We start from the raw sequence: 23,527 nt of genomic DNA on the forward strand, positions 1-23,527 counted from the left end.
AGGTGGCAACTCAGTTAACTTTGAATGGAATGGATACAGTCTGTCACTGCTTAACAGAACTGAACTGGTTTATCTGTGGGATGGACTTCTCTGTTCCTCTGAACTGCAGCTGAATCTACTTCTGAGGTTACTTCTAAGACTCTTCTGAAACTCCTAGAGAATTTTGTCTTCCAGATGGAAAATCCTACTGATTTCATCAAATTTGGACACCTTTTGCAGTTGTCTGGTTTTAACAATTGGCACTTTGAGACTAAGTTTTTCCTGATTTCTGCCTGAAGTCCTAACTTCCAGTGTGCTGCATGTGACTTCTAGGTCTATTTCACTTTTAAATTCACTTTAAATAGTATTATCTTTGTTCTTAGCAAGGAGTTGGTGAAAAACTACACCACTATGATGGAAAGAAAGCACTTAGAAAGAGCAGCTTGTAACAGTTTTACTGTGCTTCAAAACATGTATAAGCCAGCTAAGGTCATGGTCCCCTTGGTCCTGCAAAAAGTTCTTTGTTGGTTCAGGAATGTAACCAAGAGGATCTTATTGCAGGGCTAGGAGATCCTGCTTAAGAGAGTTGAGTTGGCCCAACAGTTGTATTAAAGGCATTTTCATTCCACTTAACAGTACATCAGCTCTGCCACAGGTATTTTGGCAAGGCAAATTTATGTAAGCCCTCTTGACAGTATTGTAAGCATCAGGAATATTATGTGCAACTGGATACCTTTTATAGATAATACAGTATTCTGCTCACAGTTATTTAAGCCATTTATGAATAATTAAAAAATTAAGAGAATAAAGGCATACAGGGCAAGAGAAAGTATTTTATCAGACTGTTTGCTATCACTGGAAGGAAAACAGCCAAGCTTTGGCACGCAGGACCTCTTCATGATTTCTTTCAAGAGCCCTTTTCTCACAAAGATGAAGATGGATGACTAACTTTTAAAATTACTCATTCAGTTCATTTCAGTGGATATGTTTACAACATTTTTAAGGGATGCCCTGAGGCTGCCCCTAAGAAAAGACTCACTATTTGTACAAACAGCCTGCACATGCAGATCCAGGCACAGCCAGAGGCTGCCCCTGGCACACTGGAGGCACCACATGCCTCTGCATCCTTGGTGACTTGAAAATCAGACAGAGTTTAAAAAGCAGGTCACCCGAGAAACAGCTGGGTGCATGGTGGTGTGCAAATAAGGGAGTGTGCTGTTCTCACAGTCATGCTGGGATGAGTCTCTGAACAAAGAGCCAACATGTTTGGTATGACTGCCCATCCACCTACTTAGTGCAGATGTCTCTCCAACATTACACAGTGGTCTCACCAGTAAAAGGAAAAACTCTTTTTTACCGTCAGCTCTGTGCTGTCTAGTTGAGCTCTGTAAAAGATAAACCAGGTATAGTCAGTGCACAGTTGTAAGTTTAACTGGAGTATTCAGTAAATGACCAGCTACAAAAAAAATTTAAAAATACTGCTTTGAGAAAATCCATTTTGTATCACTCATTCCTTGGAATTCCATTACTGCCTCTTTTTGGTACCTCTTCATGTCCTTATGTAAAATTGTTAGTTCAAGTGTAATTGAAACAAATGAAAAATAACTCTCATGATTTTTTTTTTTTTATAATCCTGCAAGAAGTACTGGTGCAATGGCCAAAATTCACTTACAGTCTTAACTGTTGGCATTTTCTTCTGCATTCCAAGAGTAGCAACCAAGGGGAGACAGAGAGAAGAAGAACATGACCCCAACTTTTTGCTCTGTTGAAAGAATAGAAGGGAAAAAAAGTAGTGTAATTACAAATATAACAATGAAATTTTTGATATAACAATGTATGACATATTTTTCAGATCATTCTTGTCTAGTGTGGTATGTATTCCTAGCCTTCTGCTTCCTCAAAATTCAGGTTACTATTGCTTCTTTGAGCACAGATCTATAAAAGCAGGAAGAAAGGTAAAAATACAACAAACCAAAAAATTCACCCAACAAGTAAACATGTCATGTTCTAGCAAACAAGCAAAAATGCAGGCAAATACTAGTAAAAATAACGTACCTGTTCCTTAGTTATCTAAAGTGTTTAAACATGGAAGAGTATCACTGTATAGGTTTCAAATTGTGAGTGCTATTTGAGAAAGCTAGGAGTTTTCAGTATTTGGTCCTAAGAGACAATAACATGTTGGGATGGTGAAGTAGGAGGGAGATTTCTCTGAGTTCAGAAGTATGCCACTGTCGAACTTCCAGGGAACTAAGGGCAGGAAGTACTTCCACCTTCTACTCCTCCAATTAATTTAAAAATATATCCTGGATACCCACAGTACTTGTTGCAGAGATGTTCAAACATGGTGTTTCAAGATTTCTAAAAATTATTCATTTTTTATTTGACTTAGTGCTAGGTTTTGGTTTTGGTGAATGAAACATCTGTGAAAATAAGGAGAGAGTGTGTGTGTTTTTGTGTGGGTGTGTAGGGGTTTGAGTGTGTGTATACATTACACCCTGTGAGACTCCACCTCATCTATATTCTGTTTTCTAGATTACTGGGAACAAAATGACATCACTTAACCTGGCTACCATCTTTGGCCCTAACTTGTTGCACAAGCAGAAATCTACAGACAAAGAATTCTCAGTTCAGAGCTCAGCTCGAGCTGAAGAGAGTACTGCTATCATAGCTGTCGTACAAAAGATGATTGAAAACTATGAAGCCCTTTTCATGGTAGGTGGATATTTTTTCATATTACTCCTATACATTTTTAAGATAAGAGAGAGAATACCTGGTTGGTCTTAAAGCAGACGAGATGAAATAAACTGTAGAAGTTGCATTACATTAGGATCAATTAGTATCGGTAAAAAAAAAAATTAGTCTTCTGTCAAGGAGAATGATTTGCAGTAAGTAAAAGTATCAAAAATGTGTACTTAAATCTTGCCTGGAATGATTTCTGTGTAATTAAGGGTATATTTCTTAGAAGATTTCTGTCTGTGGAAATGATGGGGTTGGCTATTCAGCTGTATACTAAACAATGCATGGACAAGACTGAAAATGACCTTTCACATCTCAGCTTTGGAAGTCAAGAAGCCAGTTTTTCTGCAGGGATTAAGAGATCCTTGGTTAATTTAAGAAACAGAAACTTATTTTGTTGCATGGATGAAGTGGAAGGACAAAGCTTTCTCATTTTTCAGTTGGATAAGAGGAGTAAAACATAAATCTGTGTAGTTCCTGAGTTCCCTTCTGTTCTCTTGCTGAAGCAAGGAAGTTCTTCATAAGAAGGCTGATGGCCTTGGATTTGGACATGTTGTTTACTTAAGATGCAGCTTAGTTAAATCACATTCCTAATGCCTAGCAGTTACCTAGACAGTTAATTCTGTGGCTTTACCTTGTGCTCTTTTTGTGTACAAAATTATAGGCCACTTCAGTATGACTTGTGCCTGAGAGGGCCCTGTTCTGGGGTAGCAAAGGCCAGTCAGACCTGTGTGCACTATCCTGTCTTCATTTTAATAAACATACACATCCTAACACAACCAGTAGTCTTGAAAAAGTGGAAATAGCTTTGGTTGTTATGTCCTGAAACTAAGCAGCACTGTATGTTACACTGAGGAGATAAGTTCCCAAAGCAGAAAGAAGAACACTCTGAAAACCTCCTTTAGTGCTTCAGCAAAACTGAGTGCTGGAGACCTTGTTGAAAGAAGATGGAGAAACCTGAACTGTGGGCTGATGGCCATGTAGTACTGTAAGGGGAAGGTGTCTATCAGATTTCAACAGGAAGAAGAGCATGAGAAAGCAGTCACGAGCCCTGCCTATCAATCTTAGCCTCAGATGAACTTCTTTGTGGTTTTCCTTGCATATATTTTTATTCTTGTATCATTGAGACACAATCTTTTTTTCTTTTCTTTTTTTAATGCTTTTCACAGTTTAGGGAAATGTTAGGTGCTATTTTTCCTTCAACATCAGGAAAAGAAAGTGATAGAACTGCACTCACGGATGAAGGTCTGCTGACCCAGAGTGGAGATGACCCTATAAAGTTTAAAATAATACTTGAATAAGAATACTTGCAATACTTGAAGATTTCTTACTGTTTCTCTTCAAGAACTTCTTGCAGCACAGACACATCTCAGTACATAATACTTAGGCAAACATTCCAACTTTCACTCTGGAAAGGGTGGGGCTAAGGTTAGACTAACTTACATATGGGCTCTTTTAATTCTGACAGATTTTTTCCTCTGTCTCTTCAGCACTTGCACTTTCATCTGAAGGTTAAATGAAGTGTGGGAAAAAAGTTTTCTTTTGTTTTCCAGAACAACTTTTACTGTTTATACTTGACATTTATGCTACTAAAAAAAGAAAAACATCTGGACTGAAACATTCAGTTATAGCTGTAACATAGTGTATTTCTACTAAGGTACTTTTGTGTTTGATTTTCTTTTTTTCTTTTTTTTTTTCTTCCTTCTGTTATTGTTATATATGGGGAGGTTATAAAACTGTGATTGGCTTCAGCATTGAAACTGGAACAACATTTGTGAACCAAAACCTAGGAAACCAGGATGTGTTGGGATACCCAGACCACAATATCAGAATGATTCTGACATATTAGTGGTCAGGGAGGTTCTGTTTGTCAGAACAACCCATGATACTGAGCACTGTTTTTACTAAGCAACTATCAGTAACATCAATATGGAATAAGAAATGTGGATTTCTTATAGAAGATGGAATCTAACCTTTCTTCAGATATCAGTGATGATGAGATCTTTCATATCCAATTCTTACCCATTTCAGTGAAACTTAGGGATACATTAAAATGTTTTATGGAAATGTATAAAGGACTGTTCTTTGCCAGTCCCTGAACTATGTCCAGCAGCTCAATGCAAGGAGGCACAACTCAACCACCCTTCATCTTTTTGGCTTTGACTCAGCATGGAGGATAGAGAACAGCAGCTTGGTCATGCATTTTCATCTCCTAGCACCCAAACCCAGCTCTGCTGCAAAGAAGCACTACATAGTGTATGAAATTTCTTATTTTTACTCTTAGGGGCTACTATGGCCTCCCCACTGCAGAGAAAGGCACACACTGCCTTTCTGTGCCACATCAGTAGCAGGGAACAGCACAAAGGAGACACTTCAAGGGTCTCTCCACCTTTTGTGTCTCAACAGCTATGACTCTTATAATAGCACCCAGCACCAAACATCAGAATATCTACTGTACTGGAGTCCTGACAACTGCAGAGCCCTCTGATACATCCTTGTATGTTCTCAATAGCTCTTATTTCAGCAGTGCCTTGGCTTCCCTTCTGTCCCAAATTTCAGGTTCTCATCCATCTATTCAGACACAACTGCCAGTTAAACAATTAATTCAGTAATAGTTATTGTGACATCTTTCTGAGATACCAGTATTGTTGTTCTCTATAACTGTAAATTTATAATTACATGCATATCATGTCTACACTTACCAAATTACTTAACTAAACTGAAGAAAATTGCTGCACAGGAGCAATAAAACCCAAAGAAGTTTTATAGAAAGCTACCAAAGAGACCATCAGTACAAATCCAGTTGAAGATTCATTCATTAATGTGTCCTCATTCATTCAGATGGAAGCCCTATAACTCAATAGAACTGTTAAGTTTGGGTTTCTGTTGGAACTGAAATTCTTGCTGGAACTTTTTCAGAATCATTTCAATGGAATGAAAGATTGATTTTTTTTTTTTTTTAATAATGGAAAACATATTTTTATTTTACTGACAAAATCTTCTCAGTAGATTCTTGCAAGTTACTTGATATAAAACCGAATAGTAAGTTTCAGACAGAAAGATGTGGATTCTGTTTTACCCTTAAACTTTATCTGGAGTTTATTGTACAGTATAGAAGGGCTGTCTAAATGAAGAAGTTACAGCACACTAGGTTTCCAAAAATATATTCCTATAAAGATAAAGTAATTTATTTAAAGACTAGTGTATCAGGGACCATCAGCAAGATATTTTTCCAGCTTAGAGACTGAATACAAATTTTAAAAAGTGAATGTGTGGTTACACAAGTTTCTCATAGAGATTGTGGATCAATTTGAATTAAATTATGCATATCTTCATTTGTTTTCTAATTATTTCCTTATTTAAAGAAATAGGCCTTTTCTGTAACTTGACTCCCTAAATAACTCCCAAACTGAGGTATTCCTCCGGGCAATCTGTTAGTAATTCCTATTTTCCAGGAAATGTCAGGGAGAACAAATGGCCCATGCAGTGTGACTTGAAGGCCAAGATATCCAGGCCCTGACAAGTTGCATCCAAAACCAGTTGATGACCTCTTGCTGGAATTGTCTTGTCTCCAGTTCTATCTGTCATGAGTGAACCTGGGCTGTTAGTTCAAGTTTTTTGAATGGTTTCATCTGTTTCATTGTTTCGAAGTTCGAGTTGAATGTTACACTGTGATGTAGACATACTCACTTAAGGATTGATAAGACTCCTGAAAAGTGCAGTTGGAAGCACAAAGTTTACTTGTGCAGATTTGGGGTGCCATTTCTGCTACATGCCCAGGAGACGTTGCTGTATCCTGCATCTGCTGAAACTATCAAGGATTTTGAAGGTTCACCTCCATACAAAGTGCAAAGAGAACGTTAACAAATCAGAAGGCCAGACTCCAAAGAAGGTGACATAAATTCCAGCTGAACCTGTTGCTCAGAGTTGCTGGAGATCTAGCAGGACCCACTTGTAAGCCTGAGTTATGGACAGGTGAACTCTATAATTATTCAAGGTCTTATTGAGCAGAAGCAGGAATTTAAATGCTTCTAAGATCTCAGGATTTGGCCATATGGATACCTGAACATTAAATATTTATAAGGGTTCATTTAGAAAAATGCTGACCTTTGGCAACCCTTATTGAAATGAAGCAACTGAAGATCTTCATAGATAGAACAATTACCATGAAATTTCCATAAGAGAAGGACATAAATAAGTCAAATGCCACGGAATATATGAAGAAACATTCTCCTTCTGTTGTAATTACATTTCACATTGTTTCTAGAAGAAGAGAAGTACAGTTCCTTGGAATGGAGATTTGTAAATGTCAATGTCCACAGATCTTTCAATAGGGATGTAAGGTGAGGACCTTAAACTGAAGCTTTTGACATTGTGATACATGAGTAATCCCACTGTTATTATCAGGTATAAAAACCAACTGGATACCAACTGTTTATTCAACAGTAATCAGCATTTAACATTGTGCAAAGTGATCCTTAGTCTACTTTATCTTTTGTTACATGAAATTTCCCTTTAAGTGGAGGCTTCTGAATATTTTATGTACTCTCTGTAAACATATTGTGTTTGTTCTTTTAGATTAAGCATAGTACCAAAATTACTGGTGAATGGATATTAATCTCCAGCTGAGTATTTTTTGATATCTTCATAGGTTTCCCCTGATCTACAGAATGAAGTGCTTATCAGCTTATTAGAGACTGACCCAGATGTTGTGGACTATTTGTTGAGGAGGAAAGCTTCCCAGTCATCGTGAGTAATCTGTTTTTTCATCATCCCTGTTTCTGCTGGGAATTTCTATCTCCCGCTGGAAGTGTTCAAAAGGTTCCAGTTTTCCACAGCTCTTCTGCACTGTCTACAGTGGTGTAGAACTACTCTCCCCATTACACGGACTCTGCCAAAGAAATTATGACTCTTGTACAGTGTTTTCTAAAGACAAAACTTGTTTCCCAGTTCTGAGGAAAGATTGTGTTCTACTGCAGAGAACAGTGACATGTACATAAGACTATTCAGTGCACTATTACCTGACAGGATGTTTTTTAGTGATCTGCTGGTTTATGTCTTGGGTTTATTGTAGTCTTCAGTAACAGGAGGCGTTATTCCACTATCCTTGAAACACACTCTGGAGTGCCTTAACACCAGCCTGGTGAGCCGCTTGACCAGTTTGTTGTTCTTTTCCTATCGTGTACACATAGGATATTGTAAACAAATCAACTGCCACAACAGCACGTTTATGGAGACTCTTTGGATATTATTTAATTGTATGCTTTGTGAAAGATCTGAAGAGAAAAAACCCACACCGATCACTCTTGCAGTTATGATATATGTAATATTTTGACTTTGTGTATGGTGTATATATGCCTGCACTCTTGTGCCTTAATGCTATGAGTTTGTACATTCATTTTAACAGGATTCCTGGCTTCCTCATGGGACCACACAGTCATTGTCTTTATTCTACTGAATACCAATATGTCAGACCCAAAAATCACAAAATTTGACAGACTTACTGTAAGGGATTTTTAAGAGGTTTTCTAGACTCTAAACTCTCTAGGACAGATTGGACTTTGTCTTCCTGTATTTGTGGAAAGTGCCTAGTGCATTCAGAATATAATTAAACAGTCAGTTAGCGATAATTTTTTTTCTCTCCCTCTGAACATTGTATAGTTGGAGGTAATATAATAATGTGCCTGGCTTTAAAGGAAGAGGTATGCAAGAAATAGTTAAGTTTTAAACACCTAGGGGGAAAAGCTTTCTTCAGTTATAAAATTTGGAAATAAAAATATATGCAGAATATATTGTGTTGTATAGGATTTTATTAGTTTGCTAACTTAACCACATGAACAGATAACAAACAGTAGGAAATTATCACTGATATCTGATTTGGGGTAATTTTCTCTATGTGAAATAATTTCAGCCAGTTTGTCTAACCGACAAGTAAACATGTGTGTATTTAGATCACAATAAGTACAAGATAGTTTACAAGTACATTAGCTGTTTTTTACACTTGTTTCACATTTGCCACGAGCCAGGATTACAATTAGGAGAGACTGCAAATCACATGATATAAGGTAAAGTCTGTAGAGACTTCTTTTTTTAAGCCCTCAGTTTGGAATGATCATGTTATTTCTAACTCAAGCTAATGCAAACCTTCATGCTGGATTTCAATGTCTATATAATAAAAAGACGTAAAATTGTGTCTCATGTGTGACTACACATATCAATTGAGCATAACTTAGTCACAAATCATTGTGGATGTAACAGGTTACTGTTAGATCCTGTTTCTTTAGCTGACCTTTCCTTAAGCTTCCTTACCTTTAGCCAGCATGCACAGTTACAGGAGAAAATGGATTTATTGTGGAAAGGTGGTCACAACTGACAAAAGGCATTTTGTAAGGAAAGGTTCTGAAGCCAAATAGGAACGTATAGCTACATTAGTACTAATTTATTGTGTTTTCAGTAATGGGCAGATAAATATCACTGAGATAGGAAAAACTTACTATCTGTCATTTTTCTTCTACTCTGCTATCATGTAAGTGATTTATTTTAATGTTAATGAGATATGTTTTCACTGTGATTGCAACTTCTTGGTTAAGATATTCCAGGCAATTAGAGGGAATGTTGCTTAAGTGTTATTGCTAGGAGTGTGATGCTCTTAAGAGATGAATCTATTTCAGAGCATAATCTCAATTTTGAAGCTACATATTTGTTGCTTATTTTTCCAATAAGAAATGTGAGGCAGTAGACAACAAGGAGATGTTTGTCTTGATTTCATAAAAGTGAGACTTAAAAAGGCATCCTTACTGCTCTTGGAAATTGCCTGGTCACATACTCAAGATCCAAATGAGGATCTGTGGAACAGAAAAGTTTGCATATTCTTGAGACAGTCTTCATCAGAAGAGCTAGTTGGCTGCATATAGTAGAGTATAGAATGAGCTTCAAGACTTTAATGTCACATTAATTGCTTTGGCGGTCCTGCTTCTGCACTTGCCCTCACATTTCTGCTTTTGCTGTCATTATAAATACTTTCTTGGCTCTGGTCTAACAGAGAAGACACAGTCTCTTTTCCTCCCCAGAGAAGACAAATCAGATATTTCTCATCTTTTAGTTCTCTTAAGAGCTGAGCATTGTGAACGGTGTGTCAGGGAATTTTTGAGAGTTGTTCATGGTAAAGCGCTAATTACAAATGGCAGCAATTGTGAAGTGTGCTTTTGTGGATGACTCCCCAGTTTTTTGTATGTTGGCTTGATGACAATGGAATTTGGGGTTTACAGCTGTAAGATGAAGCATCTTTAAACTAACAAAAAATAAAATCTATTTCTTATGATTATTTATTGCTTATAATGGTTAGTAGTCCTTTTAGAGCAGATGAGTTTCAAAGTTACAGAATTTGTTTATGTTTTTGGATTATGATGATGAGTTTTAATCCATCTTGACCTGTGGCACAAAAATTAAGCCATAGGTCATGCAGTATGTGTAAATGCAGTTTTCAAAGCTGCAGAGGCTCTGTGAATCATGGAGTCCTCTACCCTGTTATAGTAGCAACCACATCATAATCCCATAGTAATCTGGTTTGTTGGTGGCACCTGTGTTGCTCAAATATGTGTGGAAATTACTGTGTGCTGCCAAGCCATCACACACCATATGATTTGCCTCTTGAAGGCATAATTGTTTTCCCACTCAGAAGCTTTAAGGTATCGCAGAAAAGGGGTTCTGCCAGAAACAGAAAGGGATTTCTGTTTTGATAACTTTGATGCTAGTAGAAAAGTAGGAATATCCCCAGTAGAAGTAAGTATTACTATTAACATTTTACCAGTTTATCCATACAAGTAGACTCTGGTGACTAGCATAAATTCATAGAAGGATGCCTGTTGGTTTGGAATCTGAAATCATATTTTTGAACTCATGTGGCATAGGTTGATTTTGCAACTTTCAAACCTTTCCATTTGTACTTAACTACTTTTTAAATATTTTCCTTAACATAGTTCATAACCACTGGAAAATACTTTACGTGCCTTCCCATTTCTCACATTTGATTGCACAGAATCATCTATTTATTCGCTGTGGGGGCCATAATCTGCCCTTCTTCACAGACTGCATATAAACAAGTGGGTATCTTGCGAAGTTTGCTTCCCAATTTAGTTTTTCCCTGGTGTGTCGGTAAAGAATCTCACTATCCAAGGGAAGAAGAATTTTGAATTTTAGTAAACATCTGTTTGCTAATGAACTCAAACAATAAAGCAAACAGTTTTATTTTAAGGAATTTGTGAGAATTTGTTCTTTGCAAAGATACAAACTGAAGTCTTTTGCAAGTTGTGTTTTATTTTGTTCATGAAGAGCATAGCAAATGTATGACTTCAATTTCCAGCTTTAAAGTACTCAATCCATTTTGATGATTTTTTTGTAGTAAGATTGACAGAATCCACAGGCACATCCTTTGATTTTTAAAGCTATTTTTGAATTTGAAAGTTATTTTTTTATATATATATATATATATAATAGCATGGTCTTACCAGCAGAAACTGTAAATCAGTTTAGAAACTTGAATGTTTGAATCTTTTGAAAGACTTGAAAGTTTCCATTCAGGTAAATTTTTAGCAGGAGCTCTGTCTTGAGAAGAGATAGACTATAACAGATCATTCAAGGTAAGACATGAAATCAGTGTTTCACAAAGCTCAAATTTATGTTCCCACATTCTTTCATTTCCATTTCTGTTTCCCTTCTTCCTTGTGTTACCTTGCCATGGCTGAGTGGTGGTTTTACCTCTGTCTTTGCAGTACAGTTAGGTTTTGGTGCTGCAAAGATTTAGATGTGATAAGCCTTTTTGGTGTCACCAGTAATGTCACCAGTTAGTGCTAAGTATGTCTGTAAGTTGGCAGGGTGAGCTTTAGATGACATTCGGTCTAGAAAGCTGGAGAGAAAGACATTTGGTCATAGGAAACCTATAGATTCTAATATTTCTCCCCTTTTCTAAGAGGTCTTTCTAGTTCTTAAATTCCCAAGACATTACTTAAATCTCATATCACTGTGCAAGGGTTTTTTAGAACTTAGGAGGACAGATGAAAGAAGTAAGGGACAAAAAAAGGGAAAAAAGGTTTGTAATAGAATTATACATACTTAAAATACAATAATTCCTCGGTGTGTGGCTGTTTGTCGATTAATTTGTGTTGGACTCATCTTCAGAGGAGAAGTTGAGATGAGAGGTTACCTAATTGAGGCTTTTTGTCTTTTTTTTTTTAATTAAATTAATGACTCCTCAACATTAACACACTGGGAAGCCTGGAACAGAGCTACTTAGCCAAATGACAGTTCTATTTGTTTGAGTAAGCCCCAGTTAAAGTTCAGGATAGGATCAGTTCAGTGATGGTTTTCTCACTGAGAGTTAGTGAGGAGTAACCTTATTTAATTAATTCCCAATGCTTTATGGTTTGTTTTATACTGAAAAAAAAATGAATATTGACTAACATAATAATTATGCTGTTGAGTGTATATATTTTATTTTTTGAGACATACAATGTGTAAATTGACCAGGTGAAAAAAAAACAGCTTGAAAGTTAAGTTTTCTCATTATTTCTGTATTAATATTTAATGTTCTGTGGCTAGCTGTGTGTTTTCTTTATTTCTGCAGTTTTATTTCATTTGTCTGGAAACGGGGTTATTGTTCCATAATGAGAAATGAGTTTTGGCTGCTCACACAGTTAAAGCTGTCTTTGGATTTGACTCTGAGAAGGGCTGAGCATTTTCAAACATTTACAAGAATGAGCCTCTGTTGTATCACATTTAATTAGAACAGATACTAACAAGAGGTCACAGAGAAGTGTTTGACTCAAGAGAAGGAAAAGATGAGTATGTAAAAAACAAAGGTTCAGAGAAATTAAAAATGAGTAAGAGAAATATTAATTAGAGAATTAGAGAAAAATAGGGAAAAAAGTTATGTTTGTTTACAGAGTATTTCTACATATTCTTTGTGATGTTCAGTGACTCACAGTGACTCACAGCTTGCCTCCTGTTCTGTGTAGTAAACTGTGACAGTTCAAGAAATCTCCCTCAATGTTCCCAACACATTTCAAAAATTAGTTGTCTCTCTGAGCCTTGGCTGTACTTTGTCAGGGGCTTTGTTTGCCTTTCTTTGTCCAAATTAAATGCAGTTGCTGATGTAAAGGTGAAAAGGTAAAAGAAGTTGTAGAAGGTATCAGGAGAGCCAGTTGCTTGTTGCTGCAGTCATAAGTATGGTAGATACATCTATTTGTCCCTTGTAGAATATTTACCTTCTGATGTGTCTAGAAGAAAATCATTCTCATAGCATGAAGGTGAGCTGAGTGCTTGATTTCACTGACTGTGCAAAACTTCACAATAGAAGAAATTATTTTAGCATACTGCTTAGCATCAAATTAATTTTCCCTATCGTGCCCTCAGCTTACTGCTATAACAAGCTAAATTGCCAAGGTAACATAAGGAATTGATTCACTGCTTAGTTTCCTGTGGTTTACTGTACAGTTGTGTGGGGTTTTTTTTGTTCTCGACAGCAACATCCTTTGAGTTTGAGTGGCCTCTGCTGGCCATTTCATGACAAAAGTTTTACTCATGGAAAATCCACCTCTGTAACTGCTTCTGAAGGGTTTTCATTTCAGCAGCTGTGACCATTCTCGTGTATTTGATTTTATCTGTATCATCATAGAATGTTTTGCGTTGGAAGGGATCTTAAAGATCATCTAATTCCAAATCCCGTGCCTTGGGCAGGGACACCTTTCGCTAGACCAGGTTGCTCAGAGCCCCATTCAACCTGGTCTTGATGCTGAACTGCACTTCTAGCTGTGAACATAAAGCATTTTTTATTAATAGTAGTTTGTTTATCAAAATTTATCAGGAGCCCTGAGATGATGCGGTCAGAAGGTTCCTACTCCGCAGGAGAAAGACATTCTTCCACAGACTCCAACAAAGCTTCAAGTGGCGATGTCTCCCCATATGACAACAACTCCCCGGTACTGTCTGAGCGCTCGCTGCTGGCATCACAAGAAGAAGTTGCTCGCAGCCCAGATAAGCTGTACAAGGTACCTGAGCAGTACATGCTGGTTGGACACTTGCAACCTAAGCCGAAGGAGAATTCTTCTGCATCACAGGCTGGAAAAGGTATAGTGCCTCCTGCTCAGTGACTGATGGGGATTTCTGAAGTAATTGAAAAGTGCTGGGTTTGGATTATCAGCTACCATGATTTGAGGAGCCATCATGTAAATAACCTTACAAAAAAATGGCAGACCAACATCCTTTTTTTTGTGTTGAGCCCAAAGGGTCTGTGCTGAGTCCTCCCCATTAACTCAGCCAACTGTCAGGAATGCTCTTGGTATAGCACTTCTCAAAACTTGGAGCTATTTTTAGGAAAGTAGAATTATGTATGTCCTGCTTTTCAGCCTATCTGTGACAGCATGGCAAAGTCTAGTCCTGATCTGTGGGACTGTAATGCCTGCAAGGTTATGGTCCAGACTGGAAAAATCTGAGACTTCAAGCTACAGATTTTCTCCAACTGTAAAGATTTACCTCAACACCCTCTCACTGGAGACCATAGCCGAGCTGCACAGCTTTACATCTGCAGCCAATTACACACCAAGCAATACTAGTGCAGGGATACATAATTTCTGTAGCTACCTAGGGAGTGCATACCTGAATGATTTCTTTGGTAAAGAACTGGGGTTTAGTCTAATAGCTCACCAGCACTTCAAGATGCTTTTCCTATAAAAATATGTATTAAAAAAATTGTCATCCGTGAAATTCATACTTAGTGAACCAAACTTAAAGAATTTTCAATGCTTAGGGATGCACATAACTGTTTGGTGGTATTTTTGAAACAGTTTTATTTCAGAGGTACTGGTTAGGCACTTCCCTTGGGATTTAATGGGATTTACACTAATATCTCAATTATATGCTTTATAAATGCCAGTGGGCATTTATCTTTCATATTCAGCATCTAAATCTCTGAATAGGTTTAAACATTTGTTCAGATTTCTATTAAGCTATGAAAAGGAAATCACATGAAGTTTTATTGTATTAACCATCTTTTGGACTTTAATATCCATCACAACAGTAGTGGGCCATGACAAATTAGGGAATTCCTCTACTGACAAATGGAACCAGAAGAAGGCATGAAACTGTTTATAATCCAGCACAATGCCTGATATGTGCATTTCATTAAATCTCTATTTTGTGGCTGCACTTCCATGTAAGACCAGCAGCATCTTTGGGTTGATAGAGCATGCCTTACAGTGACCCCTGGGGCTGGGGCTGCCTGAGGGAGCTTTGCCAGAAACTACCTTCTGTGGACCATATCGTCCTGTTCCTGTGGCAAATTCTCTGGATTCAATAAGTCAGAGGACTTAAGGACTCAGCCAACTCAGGCGCTCTCCCCACACAGAGCTTGCTGAATCCGTTGCAGGATCTGAGCCTGAAACAACAAATAGCTGTGAACAAATACTTAGAATACTCAGGGGTTAGAATGGGCTCTCTCGGCCTGCCTTTATAGGGGAGGTGCTCCAGTCCTCTTATCAACTTACAACCCTCCTTTGGACTTGCTCCAACTGTTCCATGTCGTTTTGCTGGGGACACCAGAACTGTATGAAGTACTCCAGGTGGGGTCTCACATTTGAGATGTTTGTGTTAGGTGCACAGTAAAGATGCTAACAGATGTTAATGACTCTGATAACATATACAAGGTTTTACCATTCCACTGGTATATTTCTTAATAATGTCTTTAAGAGGATTGATTCATCATCTTTCCCCTGCTTTTACTGCTGTTTAGATGTTTCTGAAGATCATTTTGATATCTGGGGTACTTGGCATTCAACGCTGAAAAGTGGCTGCAAAGATCCAGCAATGACAGGTCAGTTACTTCTCAAGTTTTAAGCCCAAATCTGGCAAAGACAAAAACAATTTCTTGGTTTCAAGAAATTGCAGTAAAACCAGCAGGAGAATTCATATTGTCCAGGGTTGGGCTATTGAAAGGTGACTCTTTAGTAGAATACAGAGAAGCACAGTGATTATACTTCTTGGTATTTAGTGGAATACAGGGAAGCAGCAACAATTCAAACTATCAAAGATAATATAAAAAGTAATTTTAAAGTTACTTCCATAAATAGTTTTATATTCTTTTAAAATTCGTAGAGTCATAGAACTATAGAATGTTAAGGGTTGGAAGGGACTTTAAAGATTATCTAAGTCCAACCTCCTGCCATGGGCAGGGACACCTCCAGCTAGACCAGGTTGCTCAAGGCCTTATCCAACCTGGCCTTGAACACTGCTAGGGTTGGGGCATCCCCAGCCTCCCTGGGCAACCTGTTCCAGTGTTTCACCACCCTCATGGTAAAAAATTTCTTCCTAATATCTAAAATTTCCTAAATTTTCCTAAATTTCCCTTCTTTCAATTGGTGCCCATCACTCCTTGTCCTGTCACTACAGTTTCTGATGAAGAGTCCCTCTCTGGCTTCCCTGTAGGCCCCCTTCAGATACTGAAAGGTTGCTATGAGGTCTCCATGCAGCCTTCTCTTCCCCAGGCTGAACAGCCCAAACTTTCTCAGCTTGTCTTCATAGGGGAGGTGCTCTAGTCCCCTTATCAACTCATGGCCCTCCTCTGGACTTGCTTTATTGGAAGGTGGACATCCAGTGGAGATTTGAGAGCAGCTGCCACAGTGCCACAAGCACAGGCTGTGAGTTTGGCAACTCCAGTGCTGACCCTGCTGCTAGTCAGTGTGTTCCCAGCCAGTTCCTGACCTGTCCTGCCTTTGTTTTTCTCCCATCTGCACCCACCTCACAGAGGAACTGTGAGACTTAAAACACTCCCCAACCCCCTCCACTCTTCATTTGAAAGATGTTAAGTACCATAAGGCTTTATGACCGAGCAAAGTATTAGAGTCAACAGGTAACATATTAGATGTGGTTCAGATCCATGTAGGGCTGCTGCTCTGTGTCCCCGGGTTCAGCTGGAGATGGGGCTGATATACCGGCAGTGGCACAGCCTGATGGTAAAAGCCCCCATCCCTCTTCTACAGTGTGGTGAGGGGGAAAAGCATTAACTTGTTTAATGCCACGTAAATGGTTCTGCAGACTCATGTTGTCTTTCTGACTCTGTCCCCCAGGTTCTTACGGCAACATTTATGAAAGCACCTTGCTGCGACCCGGACAGTGCTCTCTTTCCCAAGGGAACCTCGCCATGTATTCTCCTCGGTGGCAGGGCAGCTCCTCGGAATTGGACAGCAGCAGGCAGGTCATGCGAAGGAGCCAAACGACAGCTGCCATTCCCGAGTGTCAGCTCCATCCCATGGTGTCCCGTGTGTGCAGTAACGCACAAACTGAAGTTGGCAGCAGGAGTTCAGACCTGTCACACTCAAAGTCGGAGCAGCACTTGACTTTAAGCAGTGTGGAGGACCTCAGTGAGCGTGACTCGAACGCGGGTTGTTTGCAAAGCACAGCCAAGCCGTCCTACAGAAAAGAGCGCCCACCACCCCCCTACCCAGGCCCAGCAAAACCAAGCCCTGCTTCGTCACAGCAGTCAAGTGTTTCTTCAACGTTGCACTCTCTGTGGAGACTTCAACGCCCAGAAAAAGGTTCAGGGCCGAGAGCAACTGGAGGGCCACCAGCCAGAGCCCCTGACCAGGCCACCTCCAGGCAGGAGCGGCCGGCCCCGCACACACAAGCGGGTCACACCTGTTCCACAGCACCTCACAGTCAGAACAGTAAAAGTGTTTCAGAGGCGGACTGGAATGAGTGGCAAAGGGAGAGGTGGCAAATTTGGGAGCTCTTATCAGCCGATAACCCTGATGCTCTCCCAGAAACCCTTGTATGATCTGACTCTGCAGAGCTGCCATTCATACCTGTGCCTCCGTTTCATAGGAAAACAGTGGTGACATTGGAAAACAGGGAGGGCTTGTTTGTTTTATATCAGCTGAATTGCATATACTTTTTTAAAACTTTGTTCACTTTAATTTTGTAACAGCACTGTCAAGCAGTTACTTTACAAATACAGTATGTTCCTGTTTTTCAGCAAACTTTTGGAAAAAAAAACAAGATGAAAATTTTAGTGTAATAACTGTATGCATATGCTGTGTATAAGATAAAACTGTTGCTTTGATGTTGCTAAAAATGTATTTATATATCTGCAGTTTTGATGATTGTATATTCTGTAATGGGTATTGTATGATAATCATATATTATGTTTTCATATACAGATGTCAATCAATCATGACTGCTTTTTTTTAAAATCACTGCACTTACATTACCGTGGTATGCATTGGAATTCTATAGAAAGTGCACAAGCTGGTTTCTGTGCTTATATATATATATATATATATATATAAAAAAAAAAAGCTGTTAAAGGGGAAAGTTGTCCTTCTTTTCACTGCCTATTGAAAAACACTAAAATAGAGTGGAACATGAAAAGCCATATATTTTATAAGGGTAGTAGTGAACTTAGAGGGGAAAATACCGAATATTTTTTTCTTATAAATATGTTTTCAAAAAAATTTAAAATTCGGTACAAGATTGTAAAAGTATTTCTTTAGATTCTGGTAGGAAGCAACTCACAGAATCAGCTAAGAGCAACATCATGCCTAAACCAACTAAGGATGTAGTGCAAAGGTCTGCCCTCCCATTTTAAAGGAAACCCAATGTTATATATACAGGATATAATATATATATTTATAAATGTATGATGTTATGTATTGTTCTAAAACAATAAACTGGAATCCAAATTTTAGAAAACCAAACCCCATAAATTCAGATGTGTAACATCTGAGAAGGAATATGGCTTTTCCTTTGAAATAACAAAGCTCCAGCATTAAGAGTTAGAGAAGGGAAAAAAAATGCAGGCAGACATACTAAAGGGAGTCAAGCAGAGTTTCAGAAATGAACATGTGGTTTGGAGAAGCTCACAACTGCGTTTCTATAAATATTGTGCCAAAGTCTGGGTCAGTAATACTTCCTCAGTACCTGTATGTTGCATTGTTAATGTTGCTGTTTTATACACGTTGTGGTGTTTTTAAGTTGCAGAACGGTTTGTGACCAGCAGGTGGCAATGTGCCGCAGTATTCTAGAGAAAATCCTTATTAACACTCGATAAGGGAAAATGTATCATATAAAAGAATTTTATAAAACATATTAGTCTTAATTTTAATGAAGTTGAAGACATATCCAGTAATGTTGTCTTTAAGTTCTATCTTGTGCCATAATGATGGAATAAAAAGCTAAGTAAAACAACGAGCATATTTTTTGCTCCTTTTTTTGAAGTAAGGTTTATGGGGAAAATAATGTGTTTTTATTGCATTCTTAGTATCTCTGTCAAAAAACATGTAAAAGGCTTAGGAGCTTAAGGACCACCTTCAACTGCTACTTAAATATACAAGATCCAAGGTTTTATTTCAGTTTGAGGCTTAAAATCCATCATATAAAGTGTCTACCCATCATGTCTCCATTTCCTCTCATATCTCCATTTCTCAAATAAAGTTACAAGATAAAAACACCAAGCCAAGTAGAAAGGGGCAGGATTTGGCCTTTGGCTGTTGTGATTCTTTATGAATGCTGCGTGCAGAAAAAATCTTTTCTGCTGGTTGCAAGGCTTTTCTAAATACCATCTTGATATGAGACTTTATAGGAAAAGGTTCTTGTGTCTACCTTGTTGCAGCAGCGCTGTGTCAATTTATTCCAAAAAAGGCAGTCCGCCCCAAATTAAAATGATTGTAATATATAAGGAAGGAAAAAAGTGAGTTCTCACAAGCAATCTTCACTATTTGATCACTTCTCAGTATTATGCCAGGCTTGATACAGATTTGCTACAGGGAATTAGCTCCCAAATAATCCTCAAAACCAGGCATAGTGTAAATCCTGCTGCAGAAGATACTATGTTCACTAGATATCAATCTCTTAATTTTAAAACCCTTTCTACATACAGAAGCACCTGCACATTTTTAGTGAAAGCTGTCTAAGGATATCTCAGCTTCATAAAGAGATTGCTCTCTGCCAGTACTTCTCTCTGTATGTGTTTGTAAATATCTGCATATTACCAACTACATGGAGTTTAAACAAAAGACAAAACCAAAATACAAGACCAGTGCTGGAGGACAGTCTTGTCTGAACAAATTTCAATAAACTGTTATTTGGAAAAAAAGAAGGTATAGTATAAATTCCAGTGGATTAAAGTGACACTAGCCAAGATTACATTATTTGTATCATTTTCACTTGAACAGGACAGAGCGGAATTATCACAAGTAGATTAAGAATGTAATTTTTATTTGTACTTCTTTCCAAGCTCAAGTCAGTGACATAATTTTTATGTCTTTTTTCTACATTTCACAAGAAAAGTAGCCATGAAAGGTTGTTTCTAGTTTTTTGTTGCCTGATAGATCTGAGTGTGGTATCCCATTGTAGATCTCTGCAGTGTCTTTCTTCCTATGACACATGCTTTTGTATAACCATAACGCTCCTCTTACAAGGAAAGTCTGTAGTGTGGGGATATCAAAGCTTTTTCTCTTTTTCTCTGGGGAGGAGGATTCCTGCCTTAGCAAAAGGGTCATGGGCCTGTGCTTCGGTGAAGAGTGTGATAGAGAAGGTCTTCTCTGGAGGTCTTGAGGCCTCACAGCAAGCTCCTGTGGTTCTATTCTCTCCCATCATTTCCTGTTGCACCATGCTGGTTCATACCTAGGATTGTAAATAAACCGCTTCCCCCTGATGGGCTGAATTACTTTCTCTCAGGGGTTGTCTTCCAAGTGCACTCACAGGTGAGCCCAGGAGAGGTGGGTGCTCCAAGAACAAGGTGCCTACGAGTTTCCTGCAGAGCAGGGGTTGCCCTTCTCTCTTCTGCTGCAGAAAGAAAAAAATTCAAGGGTTCAGTACAGCTCTAGGTACAAGCCAGATGTGGTGGGGAACCTCTCAGCCAAGGGAAAAAGGGAAAAGCACAGACTTCAAAATATTACTTTGAAAATTGCTGTTGCTGCTGTCTTTTAAAACAAGATGTGATTGCACTGTTGAGTCACCCATTCTGAGACTGTGCTCCTCTGCTGAGGGAGAACCTTCTCCCTTTTCCCCAACCTCCTATCCCATCAGTTACACCAGCTCTTGGAGTGGTGGGAGGAATTCTGGGGCTTGTTGACCTGGCTAAAACTTGCCCTGTGCAAGAGACACATAAAATCAAGCAGCTTAGTGGCTTTCACAAGTGGTAGGCACAGAGGGGGAGGAGGGACAGGGTCAGAGAAGGGGAGAGGAGGAGAGTGGGACCGGCTGCCCCCTCTGGCAGCCGCCTCCAGTGAGCCCTGTTCAGCTGCTTGGGCAACGGCAGGACTTGGTGCTGCAACCTGCAGGCAGGAGCCCAGCCAAGCACTTGAGAGTGATTGAGGTACAAACCTGAGCCAATCCAACTGTTGACTTGGGTACTTGAAATCTCAAGCACTCTGCTGTCTCCATTGGGAGCCCAGGCTGCCACCATGGCATGGATTAATGCTGCTCAGAATTTCTGTGCTGTTGAAATGATGTGGTTCAATGAACTGAAATTTGTGTTTGTATGGTCTGAGGAGGGGGGTGTTTCATGGTTTTTTACTGGGTTTGTTGTTTCACATGCATTGGTCAAGGTCAAAAACCTCAATTCCAGCCTTTCTGGAGCATCAGCTTGTTCTGTGTTGCTGGTCTGGCAGAGGGTCAAGGACTGCTTTCTCCTCTGGGAAGCACACAGGATGTCTGAGCCTCACCTTGTTCCCTCTCTCTGTCTCTCTCTTTCTCTTCTTTTTGCATTAATTAAAAGAAAATAAAAAAGAAAGTAGTATGTCCGTTGTGCAATGCTGTAGCCTCACAGAGCTGCAGAGTGGTGGAGATGGTTCTCAACCTCATTAAAGAGTATTTTGACATCAGTAAGTCCTTTTACAACATCTCTGGGAACAGGGAACCACTGCTGTGCTTCAGTTGCTATTGGGGAAAGGGTCTCTGCGTCCAGACACTGTTGCAGAGACCACAGAACTATTTAAGGCATGTAGACACCCACCCAGGCAACCGGGTCATAAAATGCACTGTCTCTGAAAATAGCATTCATCTAATTTTTCTGAAGTGTAAAGCATCTCAAAAGGTGGTGTCTGCATTTGGAAAAGTTACTCACAGGCTTCCGTTTGATTCAGTGGAAAGAGATGGGTATTTCTGTACCACCATCGATACAGCCCACATGAGCCTTTCTGTGAAGGATGGTGTCTTTTGAAGGGCTGGTCACAAGAAGGGCCCATTTCTTTCCCCTGCTTGTATAAAGGAAGCCTAAATAAGTTGCCCAAATATGGTAGCCCTCCAAGTCTGATGGAATGAATCTCACCCTATTTCTAGTAAAATAGGAAATGGATGGTGAATGTCCAGCACACCTTTCCAACTCCTAGGAAGAGTGAAACTTATCCAGAGGCCTCAACAATGTTGTGTTATTCCCTGGGTTCCTGGGATAACCTGGGGCTGGCAGAGTCAGTGCTGCTTCTGGGGTCCTGGGGAGCTGGCCAGCAGAAGGAGATGGCACAGTAAGAAACCCAGGCTTTTCGGAAAGTGAGGGAGAGTCTGGAATTGCACTTCTTGTTTGTTTGTTTGCTTTTAACATGGATTTATTTATTTATTCCCTGAAACCTCTGTTTCCAGATGATCTAAAAGTGTTCATGAACAGGGCTTAATTTAATTAATTTGATCGGTGACTTAAAAAATGAATGTAGGATTTATGAAAGCAACCTGATTTGGGCATTTTAGACATATAGAGGGGAGGGGACTTATACTGATTCCCAAGTAGCACTGGCAAATGGAGGCAGGCAGATAAATTCTTCCTTTTGAAAGATAGGGGTGAATCCTCTTTCCTCTGCTTCTGAGTAAGCAAATATCTTCACCACTGGAGTTTTAGGGTCAAAGAGCAAGGGAGAGAGGGAAGAGGAGAGCTATCTTGATGCACTTCTCTCCTGAATTGCATTTGGGAGAGGATGAAAGAGCATATTAGAGCAGGTGAGAGGAGCATCTCTGGCTGGGTTTTTACCGCACTCTCTGGGTGAGGACTTCAGCCTCAGACTCTGGGCACTCTTCTAATGATTATTCAAACTTTTAAATAAAACAGAATCATTTTTAACATTGTCTCTGTTAAAGGGGACACGAGTGGACACTTCAGTCACCATTTCCTTTTGCTTGGTTCACTCTATTCCATTTCCCTATGTCTGCTTCCAACCGTAGCTATGAGCTTTAATTAAAAACAAATAAATTTAAAGGACCCTGAGAAAAAAAGCATTTGCTTCTGGTGTGTAAAGAAAAATCCTATATGGGAAAAAGATCAGCAAATATCTTGCCCCATCCAACCAAACATCGAGCAGCCCCTTCCTCTTTCCTTGGCACGTGTGTAGGGGGCACTGGCAGCTGCTCTCCAGCAGGGAGCGAGTCTGGCCAGCAGGCGGGTGTTCAGGTGTGGGGCTTCATGCTCATGGCCATGAGGAGAGGAAGGTGAGCGCAGGTGTGCTCAGGGCCACACAGCCCCTGGGCAAGGTGCCGACACCAGCCCCGGCTCTCTCTGCCTGGCAGATGAAGCCCTCCTTGAAGTCGGGGCCATCCCTGCTGCCCTGGCCAGATGGGACCCTGCCAAGCCAAGCCACCTCTGCCCAGACCAGCCAGGTTATAGTCACAGAAACCACAATTCCCAACATGGAATCACTGACAGACGGCTCCCTGCTTGGGTGCTTTGCCTCCCTGGTCAGGAAGGAAGATTACTTACTGCATCGTCTCAATAGAAATTCAAATTTAGTCTGCTTTGAAAAAGAGCTACCAACTAATCAAGGCACCCTTTAGAGTTTAA

At 39.4% G+C, this 23,527-nt stretch overlaps 1 protein-coding gene across 6 annotated transcripts in view; it reads left to right on the top strand.

Moving 5' to 3' along the window:
• ARHGAP6 (Rho GTPase activating protein 6) overlaps positions 1–19,251 on the top strand; it is a 323,769-nt gene extending 304,518 nt beyond the window's left edge. For 5 of the 6 annotated variants that reach the window (XM_027638993.1, XM_027638977.1, XM_027638983.1 and 2 more), the window contains exons 9-13: positions 2,512–2,691; positions 7,367–7,464; positions 13,577–13,839; positions 15,500–15,580; positions 16,833–19,249. In XM_027638993.1, coding sequence (XP_027494794.1) covers positions 2,512–2,691; positions 7,367–7,464; positions 13,577–13,839; positions 15,500–15,580; positions 16,833–17,539 — 1,329 coding nt within the window. In that variant the 3' untranslated portion in view covers positions 17,540–19,249. Of the gene's footprint in view, positions 1–2,511; positions 2,692–7,366; positions 7,465–13,576; positions 13,840–15,499; positions 15,581–16,832 lie in introns of all 6 variants that reach the window. The other variant, XM_027639009.1, reaches the window with a different exon arrangement.
• The last annotated feature ends 4,276 nt before the right edge of the window (positions 19,252–23,527 follow it).

The sequence above is a fragment of the Corapipo altera genome, unplaced genomic scaffold (assembly GCF_003945725.1).
Source record: "Corapipo altera isolate COAL_440 unplaced genomic scaffold, ASM394572v1 0, whole genome shotgun sequence".
Taxonomy (NCBI): domain Eukaryota; kingdom Metazoa; phylum Chordata; class Aves; order Passeriformes; family Pipridae; genus Corapipo; species Corapipo altera.